Source organism: Chrysemys picta, chromosome 2 (assembly GCF_011386835.1).
Source record: "Chrysemys picta bellii isolate R12L10 chromosome 2, ASM1138683v2, whole genome shotgun sequence".
Lineage (NCBI taxonomy): Eukaryota > Metazoa > Chordata > Testudines > Emydidae > Chrysemys > Chrysemys picta.
Genome location: NC_088792.1, coordinates 89,882,565 through 89,900,185, shown reverse-complemented (window position 1 = coordinate 89,900,185; position 17,621 = coordinate 89,882,565). Strand labels below are relative to the sequence as shown.

Genomic DNA, 17,621 nt, shown 5'->3' with positions numbered 1-17,621 from the left:
TACCTTTCACGATCCATGGGTCCTGCACATTCCTTTCACATGTGGTATATCATCCAATGCACTAAATGCCCCAATAGTTAGAGCCCTGCATGGATACAAAATTTATATCCATGGATGCGGATATCTGTGGATCTAAATCAGTATCTACAGAGCTGCAGGGCTCTACCAGGAACCACAGAGGCAAAAGCAGAGCTCCCAGGAGCCAGTGCCCTGTGCTGGCAGCTCCTCCAGTGTGGCTGTACAGCCCCCAGCACTAGCACGACCAGGGACAGCTAAAGGTGAGTCTGGTGCCCGCCCGAGTGGATGGGGCTGGGGGCAGACAGCCACGCTGGAGGAACTGCCAGCACAGGGCGCTGGCTCCTGGAAGCAGCAGCCTCCCAGGCTGCTGTTTTTGCCGCTGCGGTTCCCAGTAGAGCCCTGCAGCTCTGCGGATACCAATTTGCATCCGCAGATATAAATTTTGTATCCACGCAGGTCTCTACCAATAGCAACTATGTGAGTGAAACCAGACAATCACTACACTCTCAAATGAATTCTCACAGAATAATGATAAAAGACAAACACCACATCACCTGTGGGAGAACAGTTTTCACAAAATGATCACTATCTCTGACCTCTCAGTCCTTATTCTCAAAGGAAATGTGCACAACACATTCAAAAGATGAGCCTGAGAGCTTAAATTCATAACTTCTAGTGTCTAGCAAAAACATGGACTCAATAGAGACAACGGATTTATAGTTTATTACAACAATCTATAACCCACTCACACCCCACACAACTGCAGTTCCCCCTCCCCCTTCCTTTTGCCCTTGTGACTGGAGGGGTGTTACTGAGCCACTTCACCTTGAATGGTCCTTTGAAATACATGTTAACTCCTTACACTAATCAATCTGTTCCATCTTGTATTTAGCTGTGACACTCTAAGTACCTTTCGAAGACCCAAAGAAGAGCTATGTGTAAGCTCAAAAGCTTGTCTCACAACAACAGAAATTGGTCCAACAAGAGATATTACCTCACGCACCTTGTCTTTCTAATATCCTGGGACCAACATGGCTACAACAACACTGCTATGACAATAGTGCAGATGTTTTGTTTATGTGATAATTACCGAATATCAGAATCCTTTTAAAGAGTTTTAAAATGTTTTGTCGGTACATACAATTATTACTCATACAAATAATGAAGCCAAGTAGTCTTATTTACCATGTACCCTCAAACTGATAGTAAAATTAGAAAGAACAAGTTCAAACGTCTCTCCAAATTATCCAGAGTAGCTTTTCAATAAATTAAAATGCCACATTGCCCAATATCCTGTGGCTATCAAGGACCAGGAATGACTGTTACATCATCACTGGCAAGCATGAATTTCAGTACTCTCAAGATTAAAGACACATGAGAGACCAAGAGAGACTATAAAATTGTCACTGGGTCCATAACTGAATATTATTACTTTTCCTGAAACAATGACCTACGTACTTTTTCACTCTCCACTTTTACCTGATCTGCATTAAGGGATGGGATGTTGGTAGAGAGTGGAGAGCGCTTAAACACATTTCCCCTGGTCAGTGCAGACAGGTCTTAACTATATTAGTCTCCATCACAGTTTGTAAAACTCTTATAGCCCAGTTAGATCCTATTTACATTGGCCAAGGAAATCCTATTAAGCCTAGGTAATTTATCATTATAACTCCCTAGAAAGGAGTTAATGTGATTTTTAAAGTCACACAGTCAGTTCCATTCCTTAGCTGTAACTTCTAATGTTAGTAACAGAATCAAACTGACCTTCCTATCAGTATTGGCAGGAGTCCAACAGAGTTGGCAGCAAAGCATTCTGCAAAACTGTTCTATGAAATGTATGCAGTTAAGCATTTTATGGGAGGGATTCTTCCTACAACTACTGCTGAGACTTTCTGGCGTAGGGGATATTTTTATAACCCCTTTCTTGTGATTTGTTCAATGAGAGCTCTCATTCGAATTTATAGTCACTGTACAAAATCAGATTTAAGATTTCAGAAAAGCACATTTGAAGGAATTACTAGTTCTAACAAGTAAGGTGTAATAGGAGGAATTACTGAGATTCACCAGTGTAGGAAGTGGCTGGGCACTTCTAGAAGATATTGGGCCAAACTGTCCTCTAGATCAGTGTTTAGAAGATTCTCTCCAGGTACAGACAGTGCCCTTTCTGCACATTGAGGGGAAGATCAGACACTTATGTGGCAATATTCCTAGTTCCCCCTGACCCTGTTCTTGGATATATGAAAGACCCTTCTGTGAGTTAGAGAGAGCTGTGCAACGTGCATCATTCTTTCCCAGGGGCATCCCTAGCTATTCTAGGGCCCTACGCAGCCCCACCACGGAGGGGGCAGCCCTCCGTGGGGGGGTGGGGGAAGAGGCTGGCCCCCAGGTCTCCATTAGGGGTGTAGGGGGGAGGTTAGGACTGGCTTGGGGGGCAGAGGGGAACCGCCCCCCAGCACTCAGCGGTGGCACAGTTGGGGCCAGGTTGCTGCACTTCCCTCCGCCGATGAGTGCAGGCCCAGCCCTGCAGCACTCCTCAGGAGAGTGGGGGCGGAGCAGGGGCGTGAAGAGGCATGGCTGGGGAAGGGGCGGTGCGTGAAGAGTCAAGGTGGGGCAGAGCAGGTCTGGGGGCTTTGGGGAAGGGGTGGAGTGGGGGGGGGGGGTTGGGCGGAGCAGGGGCAGGGCGGAGGCAGAGCAGGGGCTCTGGGGAAGATGTGGAGCAGGGTCTGGAGCAGCACACAGCTACGCAGAGCATCAGGAAATTTGGTGCCACAAATTTCCTGGTGCCCTACGCAGCTGAGTACTTTGCATATAGGTAAGGAGAGCCCTGTTCTTTCCCAATCTTCGTTAAACCTAAAAGGAATTTGCTGAAAAGTTAATACAGTCTAAGGCCTCTTCACGGGCAGCTCAGTGGCTACTAAAGATATGTCTACACAGCAATTAAACACCCGCGGCTGGCCCGTACCAGACAACTCAGGCTAGTGGAGCTAGGGCTGCAGGGCTGCTTCATTGCGGTGTAGATTTCCGGGCTCGGGCTGGAGTCTAGACTCTAGGATCCTCCCACCTTTCAGGGTACTAGAGCCCGGGCCCCAGCCTGAACCCAGCAGTCTACACAGCAATGAAACAGTCCCACAGCCAGGGCCCCATGAGCTCGAGTCAGCCATCACAAGCCAGCCGCAGCTTTTTCTCGGCTGTGTAGTAAAACCCTACGTTATTTTATCTTAACTTAAATAGTGTAGTATGCGTTCTCAATAACTACATTTATCTGCACCATCCTACTATGAAATACTCTGATCATCACAGAGATTTTGGGTCTTTTTAATTATTTATTTTAAATAGAGCTACAAAATAAGATTTCATTTAAAAACAACTTTATGGTCAACATACCTGCTAACAGCATTTCCAAAAATGGACCTAATATTGTCCACTGTTGTGGCATTTGATAGGGTTCTAACATCTGCCACTGTATCACCTTGCTAAAAATAAAAGAGAAAAGAAATTAGTGGTCTATGTTTACAAATACAATTATTATTGAAGTTTTAGAAATCTATTCAATAACAACTGCAAGACATTTTCTATTGAGTTTGGGACAAAAAATGTATGGGACACAAACTCTGTTTTTGTTTTGCCTGAAGTTTTTTTTTTTGGGGGGGGGGGGGGGGGGGAGTTTGCTTTTTTAAAAAGTCTGTAGATATTTATGCAAAGAGGAGATTAAGTCAGGTGTACAGTAGAAACTTTTGCTGGCTTAGCACTATTGGACAGGGATATGCTGGCAAAACCCTTAGGATACACGGATATACCAGCAAGAAAGTGCTTAGTAGGCATAGCTTATTTCACTTGCCTAACCAGTACAAAAGCACTTTGTCAGTATAAACTGCATCTATACTAGGAGAGTATTGCAGGTATAGCTAGAACGGCAACATTGAAGTGCCTGAATGTGTGGTGGCAAAATATGGGGATAATGGGCAACTGCTCCAGGTGCACGTTTGAAGAGTGCAAGAAATGTGGTTTATTCATTTGCCAAATAAACAATATTTTAATAGTCTTTAGGTAACATTTTCAAATAGGTGCTTTTGAAAAAGTTACCTAAGTGACTTAAGAACCAAAGTTCTACTTTGAAAAGTGACCTAGGTACTTAGAAGCTTAAATCCCACTGAAAGTCAAGCCTTACTGAAAGTGATGGGAGTGAGGCTCCTATGTGCTTGTGCAACTTTTTTTAAAAGGGTTTTGGGCTTTTGGTTACTTTTTATTTTGTTTGAAAATGATATAGAGAGAAGCATAAGTGCTTGGTCCAAAATAGCCTGAATTCGATGACCTTCTGGGCATGCTATGAAAGTCATCTATTTGACAGGATTTTTAGAGAAAGGCGAGAGCATGTTTCCAAAACAGTGCAGATCTGGAAAGGAGCTTTTTTGTCATTGGTTGGCTAGCTGGCTGACTAATCTAGCTAAGTTAACCAAGTTGAGTTTTGCTCTTACCAGAATGTTTGCTTTTTAAACACTGTTTGGTGCTATGTTGTACCATTAATTGTCAGGGTAACTAAAGCCTTTATTCATTATTTATGGAGGGAGAGATAGCTCAGTGGTTTGAGCATTGGCCTGCTAAACCCAGGGTTGTGAGTTCAATCCTTGAGGGGGCCACTTAGGGATCTGGGGCAAAAATCAGTACTTGGTCCTGCTAGTGAAGGCAGGGGGCTGGACTCCATCACCTTCAAGGTCCCTTCCAGGTCTAGGAGATAGGATATCTCCATTTAAAAAAAAAGAGTCTTTTTCATTATTTAAGTATAAATAAATAAAAATAAGCTAAAGGAAAGCTACATTTGTAAGCAAATCCTGAGAAATCTGCTGGCTGATAATTAAAACTCAATCAAGAACAAAGATATTTTAGAAGCAGCTAGTAAGTGTTTGTCAATTGAAAACTAAGATTTTATTAATAAAGAAGTATTGGGCAGGACCTCAATGTTATGAAGTTTCTGTTAGTGTTCATTATAGACTGATTTTCCTTTCTCCTTTGCATCACTATTTGAAAGAAAAGGATCTTATCTACGGTAGGGATTTTTATTTTTTAAACAAAAACTTTACACCACCACCAGTGGTAGCAATGTTGGAAGCCCGACTATAAATGGCAGCTACTTTCAGCATCATATCAACATGGTTTGTCTTTGGCTACACTTCCAGCTAAACCACGGTCAGCATCAGTTCAGCTGTACCCATTACTGATGGCAACGTTCAGCAAAAAGTAAGTTTCATGGTACAGACAATGCTTATTTGGGAAAAGTTCACTACAAAAACCTGACTCCAATTTGGATAAAAAGACATCTAGCTTCTAGCAGTTAAAATATGATACTCTCTTATTTTAAATTTAAGAAGCAGTAAAATTTAAGACTTCTTGTTTTAGAGATTTGTAACAATAAATGAAAATTCCTAAAGAAATAACTGCAAAAAAAACATGCAAATCCCAGTAATAGGGAACGCAGTCAAACAAGGGGGTGACATAGAAACTGCAAGATTGGATCAGACCCACAGTCCACTTAGTCCAGTATCCTGTCCCCTAAAGTGGCCAATACCACTTCACAGGGAGATTCAAGAGACCCCATAGTAGGCAGGTGTGGATAATCTATCCCTGCCCCATGTCTCATCCAAACTCCTTAGAGACTGGTTTACGCCCTGAAGCATCTCAGAAAACAAAATGGATAAGTGTTAGCTTTGTGAGCTCAAGGAAAAATCTGAACTGTTGATGCTCAGCTTTTATCTTGATTTATTATTTTAAACTGATGTGTAGTTTATCCAGATTACAGAAAAACAAATTCTCTTACATGCAAAGAAAACCACCTCACAGGCTATTCCCATTACAAAATCCATGGCAAAAGGCCAGGTCCTTTATTTAATTGATGTAAGTATGTGAAGTTACAAAGGTTCTACATACCTTTTTAACTGAAAAACTGATGCCTGAGTTGTGGATGGCATACCTGAAAAACAAGTACAAAACAAAACTGCAGTACATGAAAGAATAAATGACAAGTTGTCCCTCCATACCCTACTAAAGCAGTTAACAAGCAAGTCCATGTGAACAAATAACTACATTTCTTATTATACAGCAACAGTTTCTTTGTTTAAAAGAAATTCAGTTCAAACCAACTGCCACATGAGATAGTAACAGTTTGCTATTACCTGACCCATCCAAACCACATGAAATTTAAAGATCAACCTAGATTACTCCACGTATAGGAAATTATGATAGGTTCTTTTTAGAAATTATCAGTTTACCACTTCTAGGCAAAAGCTAAAGCATTCCAGTGTCAAACTGCCTGGTATTATGAAGAACAACAAAAGCTCCATCTCACCCTTAGTGATTTTTTCAGTACAATGGAATAAACTCTCAGTTTCTGGTAAAGGGAGAAGGAAACTGGTCGACCTGTTCAGTTATCCCTGGGAAGGTGAGAATCCCAATGCATTTATTCACAATCGGCCAAAACATAAGGTCCTTGCTTAGTTTTCACTCTGACCTGGCTTTAATGGGATATAATATAATGACAGCCTGACACCACCATGAAAGTAATCTCCACGGTTTCTGTTGTTATTTTGGGTTTCTAATTTATCAAACAGATATTTGGATATAAACTGGGATTGTTCTACATTAACCAACACAAAAAAGCAACCCAACAGATAAAATAAGATGGAGCTCTTTATTTCAGTATTTTACCTGCCAACGACTTCTAATATTTTTGCATACTCTTCACTTGGATTTTTTAAGGCTTTCCTCCTTGTAGTTACATTGTAGAAAAGATCCTCAACCTGCATTAAAATAAAATAAAAAAAAAAAATCACATATTTAAATAATACTTAAACTTATTTCATTTGAACCAATCTTCTTGATATAAAATCACCTAAATGGTCTAGACATTTTTTAATTTATGAACACTCAAATTCGATGTTCTAGCTGTACTCTAGCTGCTTAGTTTCACCTAACAAAATGCCATTCTCGAGAAAGATAGTGAAGTATCACAAAACTTTTGATAACTGTATGTTTCACAAGAAGGCACAAATTTCACCAGTGTTTGGTCCTCAGATCAAATGACACTCAAAGAAGAGTTCTGAGGTAAAAATCCTTAGATTGCAGTTGACAATTATAGACACAGTGTATTTTAATGCAACACAAATTAAGTAACGAGATCCATTGCTACAGTGCCTTGTGTGAATTTAGGACCAACTGAAATAATGACCACCTGAGGTTTTCATGAAATTACCAAATTAACATTAAACGTACTGTTGGACTCCTAAAGGCACAAATATTAGGGGGAAGTTCAGTTTTCTGTTTTTATGTTATAAGAGTTGCTACCACTATTATTGTTATTAATTATTTGTATTAACATAGCACTTGCAAGCCCTCATCATGGACCAGACACCTTTGCGTAACACACTGTACAAACACAGAACATACTCCCTGCCTCAAAGAATTTAAAATTTAAGTGTGAAACAAGAGACAAAAGATGGATAGACAGCTGGCAGAGTACAAGGAAACAATATTAGTCAGCATGATAGGCAGTGGTCTCAGCACACCAGCACTTTAATTGTTGTAAAGTATTTTGTAGGCATCACAGAAAAAAAAGTTCTGAAGTGGGTTTTGGAGGAGGATAATGAGGTAGCTTTACATATGTTCATGGGGAGCTCCTCCCAAGTGTGAGCAGCATGGGGAAAAACACTAACTCTTCTGTTCCCATACTGCTACATCTACTGCACAATATTGATCTGTGTTTTATGTACATATTCTTTATTTAGGTGATTACGTCAACTAACACACTAGACCTAACAATGGATTTGGAAACCAGTGTCACATTAAGTTTATGATGAAATTCAATATTGCATGGTTTTAAATATGATGTGCACCTCACTCTCCGAATGCTTACATGTAAAGTCCAAACATAACAAAATTAAATATTTCTCCCATGTCACTATACAGTGCCACCATCTAGAGAGGAAGAGGAGCCTGTGCAATTTGCCCTACAGTCTTTGGACAGATTCCACAAAGCACTTATGTTGTTGTAAAAATCTGTAAAATACTCCACAAGGTCATAAAAACTACATGACAATTATAAAATAAATTTTTAGTTGATGAAGCTGTAGACGTGCAGGCCAGAAAGAAAGACAACTAACCTAAATCCTTTTGGGGGGCATAGATCATCATCTTGTTCTGTGTTTACCTAGCACAGTAGGGTACTGGTCCATGATCTGGGCTAGGACTATGGTAATACAAGTAACAAATCACCACCACCACCTACCGTGATCTGAGTCCCCTGGTTTCCAGCACAAGGTTTGGGAGGCGCTTTCAGTTTTCCATCACAATAGCTTGCTCTAATAGAAAACAAAATAAATAGTTGTCAGACATTGATGTAGCTGGGGGTCGGGTGGGGGGGGTGGGTGGTAAGATGGGACATGAATCTTGTGAAAAATCAGGGGGGGCCAAGGGGGTTTCAGGAAATAAGCCAGTCCAGTCAGGGTTGAGGTTTTTTTTGTTTTTTCAGGTTGATCCAAGTTTTATTTTTTGAACTTCTAGGTCACTGACATATTTACATGAACATAAAGCACATATTTGAGAATTTTTTTATACAAAAAAACATTAGGCTCCGATATCAGTCTTTGAATGAGAACTTAAGTATTCTAAAACTTGAAGAGGAAATAAAATGGATAATGTGAAAAGAATTACTAATTTGCACGATTAATCAAGCTTATATGTGGTTAAATTTATACTGGTTGCAATTTTTTTCCCTTTTCTTGTGAATGAGTAAGCGCCACAATTGTATTCTATTCTCTTATCTATTTGCAATCACTCCCACCTGCTCAGGTAATAAAACAGAATCTTCCAACCCCATCCTACAGCAAAGGATATTGTAATTCATTCTTTTTTGTTTGAGGTTCAGCTATTTCCTCGTTAAGGATCATAGGACAGTGCTGTCAGCAAGGGACAAGTTAGATGAGCAGACCTGCCTTGCATCTTACAAACCCACACGTGCACTTTATTCATTGCACTATTGGAGTATTATAGTTAGGATCTTTGAATGATATAATTGCTTTAGTGAGTTATACAGATTAATCAGTTTATGTAGTATATGTTTCTAGTCCCTACCTATGTATTCTATAGTTAGTATAGGACAAACTTATTTCCTGTTAAGAGGAAATACAGTAGTTCTAAGTTATAACAAAAATTTTATCTCTAATGGCAGGAGAGATTCTCACTTAAGTTAACTGGTACAGGTTTTCCTTAATTGTCCCATTTTTGTATTCCTAGAACAATATTCACAACGCTGTTTGCAAAACAAAAAGATGAAAAACTGCTATACTTTCATTATTGTAAAAAAAAAAAAAAAAAAAGTGAACAAACAACATGACTGCCCCCTAGTGGCCAGATATTTTTCTTCAAAATTCCCATAAATTTTAACAAACTTTAAGATACGGGGGACAGACCAATATACATCTCTTTCCAGGTATAGAATTTAGGTAACTATTATCACTTTATTAAATTAAAAAACTACCTAATTCTAAACACTTTGCATGTAAAAATGCCTTGGTTGAGATTATATTACTGTAATGTGCTCTCCCAGGGCTACACCTTGGAGGCTGAGCCCAATGCAAAATATTGCAGCACTTTTATTAACTGGCATTCAACTTGGGTATAACATCAGACAGTGCTCTGTGACATACACTGGCTTCCAATAAGCTTCAGGGTGGAATTCAAGGTACCCTAAATGGCTTGGAACCAGGTTACCTGAGAATTCACCTCTCCCCCCGTCCCACAGCCCCACAGTTAAGGGCAGGTAAGGGACTTGAGCAGAAGTTCCTTCATCATAACAAAAGGGGACTGGTGGCAGGGCATTCTCTGTAACGAATCCTCAATGTAGAGTCTGCTCCTGTTTGGTTTGCCAGAGCCCAGATTTATGAACCTCCCAAATGTGTTGCAAAGCCCATCTTTTTCCCCCTCTTGATTAAGGTTGCTGAGGAGGGTGGGAGCTACGGTGTACATATTTATAGACAGTCCTTTGTTTATGTTGTGATTTTTAATTGATGGGGCAGCAGCTCAAAGCATTGGTTGTTTTTTTTAGTTGAAGAAAAAATAAATTAGGAAGAGAATAGTTAGCTATTTGAAGAGGTCATAATTATTAAAACAAATATGTTAACAAAAGGATTAATGCTGTGATGTTATAGCCATGTTTATCCCATGATATTAAGAAGAAAGGAGACAAGGTGGATGAGGTAATATTTTTTATTGGACCAACTTCTGTTGTTGGTGAGAGACAAGCTTTCGATCTTACACAGAGCTTTTCTTCAGGTCTTCTAGTTTTCCAAACTTGAAGAGCTTTATGTAAACTCAAAAGCTTGTCTCTCACCAACAACAGAAGTTGATCCAATAAAAGATATTATCTCACCTACCTTGTCTCTCTAAGAAAAGGGTTAGTCAGTTTATATAAGATAAAGCAAGACATAACCTAGAAAGGGGAAAAAACCGTATCTGAACAAGAAACCACCTGTATTTGGAGTGTCTTAAGCCATGTTGTTCCCTGACTAGCCTCAAATATAATGCTATAATTAGAGACTGCATCATAACTGATATGCACAAGGGGAACATGCCCAGTGTGGACAGACTCTTCAGGAAATTTAGCTGGTAAAATCTAAGAAGTCTCTAGTGAGCGTATACAAACTGTATATTTTCAAAGGCTTATAACTTGGCCAAATTTGGGTAGATTTTCATCAGAATGGCAAAAGGCTCATTACAAAGGCCACTTCCTTGCCAAATTTGAACTCCTTGCTCCAAAGCATGGGGTCACCAAAGCTTATCAAAGAAAAGGTTGCCAGAATTTTTTTTAACACGGACAAAAAAATATTTTTTTTCCTAGCCTCATTCTCGGAACAGCTGAACCATTTTGGATAAAGTTTCTCCAAGTAATTTAGTCTGAGGCAGATAACCACTTGGGCTGAAATTTTCCATGGGTAAGAGTTTGGCAAAATCATAAGCAAATGAAAACATGGTCTTATAATGGGAAATATCAAGTAATCAGTTCTACGTATATCATTTTATCTGAAGGTGAAAAATGGACAAGAAAGTTTGCCCTAGATTGGTCTCTAAAATAGAAATCCTTTAAAGGAATTGTTCATCTTATTTGAAGGTTCAAAAATATTATGTTAAATTAGTTAAACCCAGCAACTTTACCTACCTCTATAGTTTGAGCCAAGTGGTTCTAAAACTTACTTGTTGTCTGTAGCAGTTTACACCCCTGTCCCACCACACAATTTTTTACCGATTTAAAAAAAAAAAAAAATCAACATGGGCAACTCTCACTAAATATCAGAAACAGTAAGGTATTGATACAAACTGAACCAACAATCCATTGTAATAAGAGCAAAGCAAAATTTTGATCGTGATCAATGCTTACAATTAAATGTGCACACCGCGTCATAGCAAACGGATTAACGTACAGATGGCAATGACTTTGTATAATACTATGCAAGCATAACAGAAATCTGTAAAAAGGCACAGCACCATCTAGAGTCAAATGTACAGCGCCATCTGAGGACCTTATATGTCTGGAGGAATCAGCTTTGCTAGTTATTCATTGCTGTGGGTAAAATGTGCACAGTATGTTTTTTTCCCCCTCTAAAGCTTCTCACGCCTCCCAGTTTGAGAACCTCTGGTCTGAATAAAAAGCACTCAATCCACAACTGTGCTTCTGCCTATATCTTTGCTCTCACTTCCTTCTATCACCCCCATGCTTGTTGTCTCTGGTCCTACTACAGCTTCCTCCACAATGCTCCATTTTATTCTTCTTCCATTTGATCTTTGCACTTTTTTTTGTAGCCACCTATATGCCTGAAACTCCCTCCCTTTTCCTCTATCCTGAATGTCCATGCCCTCCTCTTAAAATCATCCCTTCCATAACTTTATTTGTATCCAAAATACCATCCATATTATTAACAACTCCAAAAAGAGAATAATTGATTACACACAACACAAACTTTTTAGAGAGTGAATACACAGCATACCTGTATGCACACTTTGCATCAGCAGTTTTAGTTGTGACAGTAACATGGGCAACATGACTTATGCTAGCCAATGCCTATAGGGGGAAAAAATGAACTTTTATAAACCTCACTCAAGGAAATATTAATTTTGGAATTAATACTTCTACAGTGGTAGCCATTAAAATGCAGACATTTACCATTTGCAAGTAATTTGTGTTACTGTGATATTCCCTATTTGTTAATTACTTGCAAGTGGTAGATGTCAACATTTTAATAGCAAACACTGGATAGACTAAGTATTAACACAGAACCAGTGACACTGGTATAATTAAAGGCTTGACAGTTCTTAATCAATGCACTATTTTCCTTTAAAGGATTCTACTCAGGAATAACTTTTTACAGTCTTAATTTTCTTTTTTAAATGGAAACTGAAATACTTAAAAAAAAAAAAAAAAAAATTAAGGGCTGAAGAGCTCCCAACCTACATCTCTGGGTTCTTGACGGGAGATCTCCACCCAAACAGAAAAGACAGGCCTTAAAATTCACAACACTAGAAATAACTTTTTAAATATGAAATAGTCTTCTTAATACATCATAAAGCAAAAAGGGCATAAATTCACTCCCATCTCACCCCCTCCCCCCTTTCAGGTTACCTTGAAAATAACCAAGGAATGTGTTTTGAAACAAATATACTTACAACATATTTATATATTTGCATTACAACAGGAAGTGCTTTTTCTTTGAATGCTTTCAAAACTTCTAATTTTATTTTATTATTTTGTGTGAGATTGAAAGACAAGGCTAAACCCTAGATCTTCGAAAGAGCTGGGATGATCAAGGAATTAGGAAGAGCTAATTACAATTAAGTTGTGATAAGAAGGGCTATCACTTTTGTTAAAGAGATAACTATTACATTTTGCAGCCAGTCGGCAAAGGGGAAGAACTCCCTGTGAATCCATTTAAACACACACTGCTCATGGGAGTGGATCTCAAAGGGAGCCAGTTTTAAATTAAGCCAACAGGAGAAGACTAACTTGCTTGCAACTTCACAGTGTGGGTCAAGGAATAGAAAAAGCAGGACATGTGGCTGTCTCCCTCCCTCCCAGTTTGCATAGCTGTCAGAGCTCTAAGATCTCAGAGATAACAAGGTGTAAATTGTAATTATTATTCCTTCCTTTGCATAGAAGCTTTTAGCTGCATTAACAAAACCACTGTACCTCTTTTAAGTAATGCATTTCCTGTATAACCTGCTTTTATTTTGCATATTTCCTCAGTTTTGTTTTAGTCTTATTCTGAGTGTAAATACACACTATAGGTCCTATGATGGCAATTTTTAAGGGTGTAACTACTTCTTGTTCTTTCTGAAGGCACATTGCCACAGCACATCCTTCACAAAAGAAGCAGTGGCAGGGGAACTTACCAGGGTCATAGGCACAAAATGGGAGAGGGGGTGATTCAGAGTTGACAGCACTTAATCCATCCATCTCCAACTTGGTCCCCCTACAGAGCCACATGTAAAATTCTGCCACCCCAGATACAATTATCCTGCTGGTGGTACTGTAATTTTCTGCCAGGAGGCCAAGCACCTCTGCAAACCAGTCAGTTTCACTACCACCAGCCCTGGGATCTCAGTCAGGGGTTCTAGCTGCTCCACAGCTTAGGTCTTATTCCAACAGTCTCCTCCTCTTTACTCTCCCCAAACCAAACTGCTCCATCTCTTCTGGGGGAGAACCAACATGCTCCCTATTGCTCAAATATCAATGGGGGAAGAAGACCAGAGTGACCCCAAAAACTAATCTTCGCCAGATCACTCAAATGGATTTGTCTACCTATCCCACTCAGTTAACACACACTTCCTGGTTCCACATCACTCATCTTCTCCTTGCACTATACCTCCACCCTAAACGCTCCCCTACACGCACACCAACCACAGTCGGCGCCAAGATGGAGTCTCGTAAGGAACTCCCATCTTTTTAAAATGACTTCAGGAATCAGAAATTAACTACACCCCTTCACAACAGCATAGTGGCAATGAACAAGCTGTTAACCATAAACTTACCTCTCCCCTAAACCCATATGTAGAAATACTAGCCAGATCTTCAAATTTTTGCAATTTGCTTGTAGTGAATCTCTCACACACAATATCCAAATCTTCTTTCTATATGAGAAAGACAGACACGCATTAACATTTCATTTCTATTTCCACAATTTCTTAAGGCAAGGAAAATTTGATCATGACTGTCTGAAAACAAAGTCCACAAGTAAGCACTACACCAACGTGTACCTGTCCAGTAGGTTTACTTACCCTGATTCCACACCCATTATCTTGGATCTGAATGAGTTTCAGACCTCCCTCCTTAACAATCACCTGGATGCTGGTAGATTTGGCATCCAAACTGCAAAAAGCAAAGCATCTCTCAGTGTCCAGTTAAGTGACATTTACTTCCAAAGAAATTTAGTCTGCAATTATACTGCAATTTATATTACACCCCTTTCCCTCATATCAATTACTAAACGGCTAACTACGAGTCTAACCTTTCAGCATGGCTGTTATGAGGGTTTTTGGGGTCATGGCATCAAGTCTCCCTTATTTTTCTCTTCCCCCCATTCTGGAGCCAGGTCACGGAAAGGCAAAGACACCGGGAGCCGGTTCCTTCTTTTCTGACTGATAATACCCTTGCAGCCCAAAGCTGCCCAAGGGGTGGTGGTGGTGTATTTTTACACACTTTAACGCTGTCGAGGATTGTTAGCCTATTTTCTCCAATCCCAGCAGCACACTGGGGGTGTGACGCCCGCAGGCACCGAGGAGTTAAGTTAGGGTTGCCGGGTATCCAATTCATCCAGTCAAAAAGGGAACCTGGCAGCTGTGGTCAGCAGTGCTGACTGGGCCGTTAAAAGTCTGGCTGGCAGCGCAGCAGGGCTAAGGCAGGCTCCCTGCCTGCCCTGGCTCCGCACAGCTCCCAAAAGCAGCAGCATGTCCTCCCTCCAGCTCCTACACGTAAGGGCAGCCAGGGGGCTCCGCACTTTGCTCCCGCCCCAAGCGCCTGCTCTGCAGCTCCCACTGGCCTGGAACCGCGGCCAATGGGAGCTGCAGGGACAGCACCTGTGGATGAGGCAGCGCACAAAGTTGCCTGGCCGCGCCTCTGCATAGGAACCGGAGGGGGGATATGTCACTGATTCTGGAAGCTGCTTGAGGTAAGCACTGCCCAGAGCCTGCACCCTGACCTCCTCCCATGCCCCAACCCTGATCCCCCTCCTGCCCTCCGAACCATCCCAGAGCACCCTCTCCCACCCCAAACCCCTCATCCCAGCCGCACCCCAGAGCCTGCACCCCCAGCTGAACCCCTCACCCACCCCAACCTCCTGCCCCACCACTGATCCCCCACCCACCCTCCAAACCCCTCGGTCCCAGCGTCGAGCCCCCTCATGTAGCCCAAATTCCTGATTCCCTAGTCCCCCACCAGAGCCTGCATCCCCAGATGGAGCCCTCATCTGCTTCCCCCCCCCCCCACATCCCAATCCCCATCCCGGAGCCCCTCTCCCACCCTGAATCCCTATTTTCTGGCCCCACCCTAGAACTCGCACCTCCAGCCCGGAGCCCGTATCCACTCCCACACCCTAACCCCCTGCCTCAGCCTGGAGCCCCCTCCCATACTTCAAACCCCTCTGCTCCACCCCCAGCCCGGAGCCCATTCCTGCACCCCAAATCCCTCATCCCCACCCCAGAGCCTGCACCTCCAGCCCAGAGCCCATACCCCCTCCTGCACCCCAATCTCCTGCCTCAGCCTGGAGCCCCCCCCCCATTCTCCAAATCCCTCAGTCCCACCGCCCATCCCAGAGCCTCCCCTGCACCCCAACCCTGTGCCCCAGCCCGGTGGAAATGAGCGAGGGAGGGAGGGGAGAGGGTGATGGAGTGAGCAGGGGCGGGGCCGAGGTGCTGGGTTTAGTGTGAGTAGGAAGTTGGCAGCCCCAGGGGAAGTAAGGGGCAGCGAAGGAGAACACCGACGGTGGCGTTTCCCCCTCAGGGCAGCGCAGGGCACGTTCACGGCCACCTCCAGCCACCCCCAACTTCCGTGGCGAGACGGGGGCACCGCAGTGATGCGCCCTGTGGCCCAGGAGCGCCGCCGGCGGGCGGGAGGCGCCGGGAGGACCGAAACCGGCCCCGCCCCCCCGAGGCGGTCGGGCTGCGCTAAACTTAACTGCCACCTGCCCCCGCCACGCGCACGAACGGCCCAGCCCCCCGCCCGCGTGCGCCGCGCGGGGGTGTATCGGGCAGGTCCCCCGGCCGCGTTACCAGTTCTCCAGCATCTCCTTGATGGCGTTGGCCGGCCTCTGGATGACCTCGCCGGCCGCGATGCGGTTCACCACCACCTCGTCCAGCCGCCGGATCACGCCCGCCATCAGCGCCATCGGGCGGGGGGAGATGCTGAGGGGCTGGGATCTCTGAGCGGAGACCACCAGATCCTAGTGGGAGGAGGGAAGGGCGGGGATCGTAGCGCGAGCCCCTCCTCGCTCCAGCGGGCGCGCGGCACAGCAGGGTCGTGAACCTAGCAAACTCGCGCCAAACAGTTGCGGGCGAGAGCCTTGGAAGCTGCTGATTGGAAGAGGCAGGTGTCAATCGGCGCGGGCCTCGTTCCCGGCCCGCACCCTGGGGGCGGGGAGTGGTGGGGGAGGAGGGCGGTGGTTACATGTGCACGCGAACGAGCTCGTTCCGATTGGCTGATCCCCGTCGCGGCCTGCCATATGGGGGGGCTGACGGACCGGTCTACGAGTGGGTCTGAGTAGCGCAGAGAGTTGTGGGGAATGTAGTTGTGGGAGCTGCCGGGGACCCAAACAGCAGCGCGAGGGACTGGGGGCGGGGCCCGGATTCTTCCACCTGACGCTGCAGGCCAGGGGGTCCCTGAGTAGAGGCTCACGCGTGGTGGCCGCAGCCTGAGACTCGAGACCCCGCCCGTCCGCGCCCTGTGAGGAGGGGGGCTCCCCGCCCCCCAGTGACTGGCCATGGTGCTCCCCTGCCCCCACCCTGGTGGCCCTGGCCGTTCCCTGCCTGGCATCATGGGGACCTGGCTCTGGCCACAAGGTGTCTCCCCCTGACTGGCCATGACACGGTCCTTGGTGACTTATAGGTGGCCTGGCCCGCCATGTCCTTTCCGCTTGGTGACCCAGTCAGCCCGACTCCAAGCGGGCGGTGTTGGTGTGGCTGTGGCTGTGGCAAGGAAGGGTGCGGCAGGACTCATGCATCTTCCAGGAACAGTGGACAGGGATGGGGAATGGAGTGTCCAGTCTGCCAGTGGTGTCTGGGAAGCACGTACTAGCTGCCACTATGTAACCAAATGAGCCAACTACACCCATTGCAACAGAGAGTCCTGTGTCACCTTTAAGACAGATCCAGACTAACACGGCTACCGCTCTGATACTTTACACCCATCGTGTGAGGGGGAAGGTGTGGGAAAGGCAGATCAAGACAAACGCCCTGTGATGAGTGGCACCGCTGTGCTTTCTAGCCCGTATGTGGCATATGATGTGGTAAAGCACAGCAAACCATTTGTCAAGGGAGAACCCCAGTATGGTAGGGAGGAGTTTGTGTGTCCTGAT

At 43.7% G+C, this 17,621-nt stretch overlaps 1 protein-coding gene across 6 annotated transcripts in view; it reads right to left on the bottom strand.

Annotated features, from left to right (window-relative positions):
- MLH1 (mutL homolog 1) overlaps positions 1–16,630 on the bottom strand; it is a 40,164-nt gene extending 23,534 nt beyond the window's left edge. For 2 of the 6 annotated variants that reach the window (XM_065583692.1, XM_065583695.1), the window contains exons 1-7: positions 16,321–16,627; positions 14,332–14,422; positions 14,086–14,184; positions 8,294–8,366; positions 6,718–6,809; positions 5,941–5,983; positions 3,403–3,491 (exon numbers count right to left, since the gene is read on the bottom strand). In XM_065583692.1, the coding sequence (XP_065439764.1) occupies positions 3,403–3,491; positions 5,941–5,983; positions 6,718–6,809; positions 8,294–8,366; positions 14,086–14,184; positions 14,332–14,348 (413 nt within the window). In that variant the 5' untranslated portion in view covers positions 14,349–14,422; positions 16,321–16,627. Of the gene's footprint in view, positions 1–3,402; positions 3,492–5,940; positions 5,984–6,717; positions 6,810–8,293; positions 8,367–12,047; positions 12,122–14,085; positions 14,185–14,331; positions 14,423–16,320 lie in introns of all 6 variants that reach the window. The other 4 variants (XM_042860296.2, XM_008171176.4, XM_065583694.1 and 1 more) reach the window with 4 other exon arrangements.
- Between the last annotated feature and the right edge of the window lie 991 nt (positions 16,631–17,621).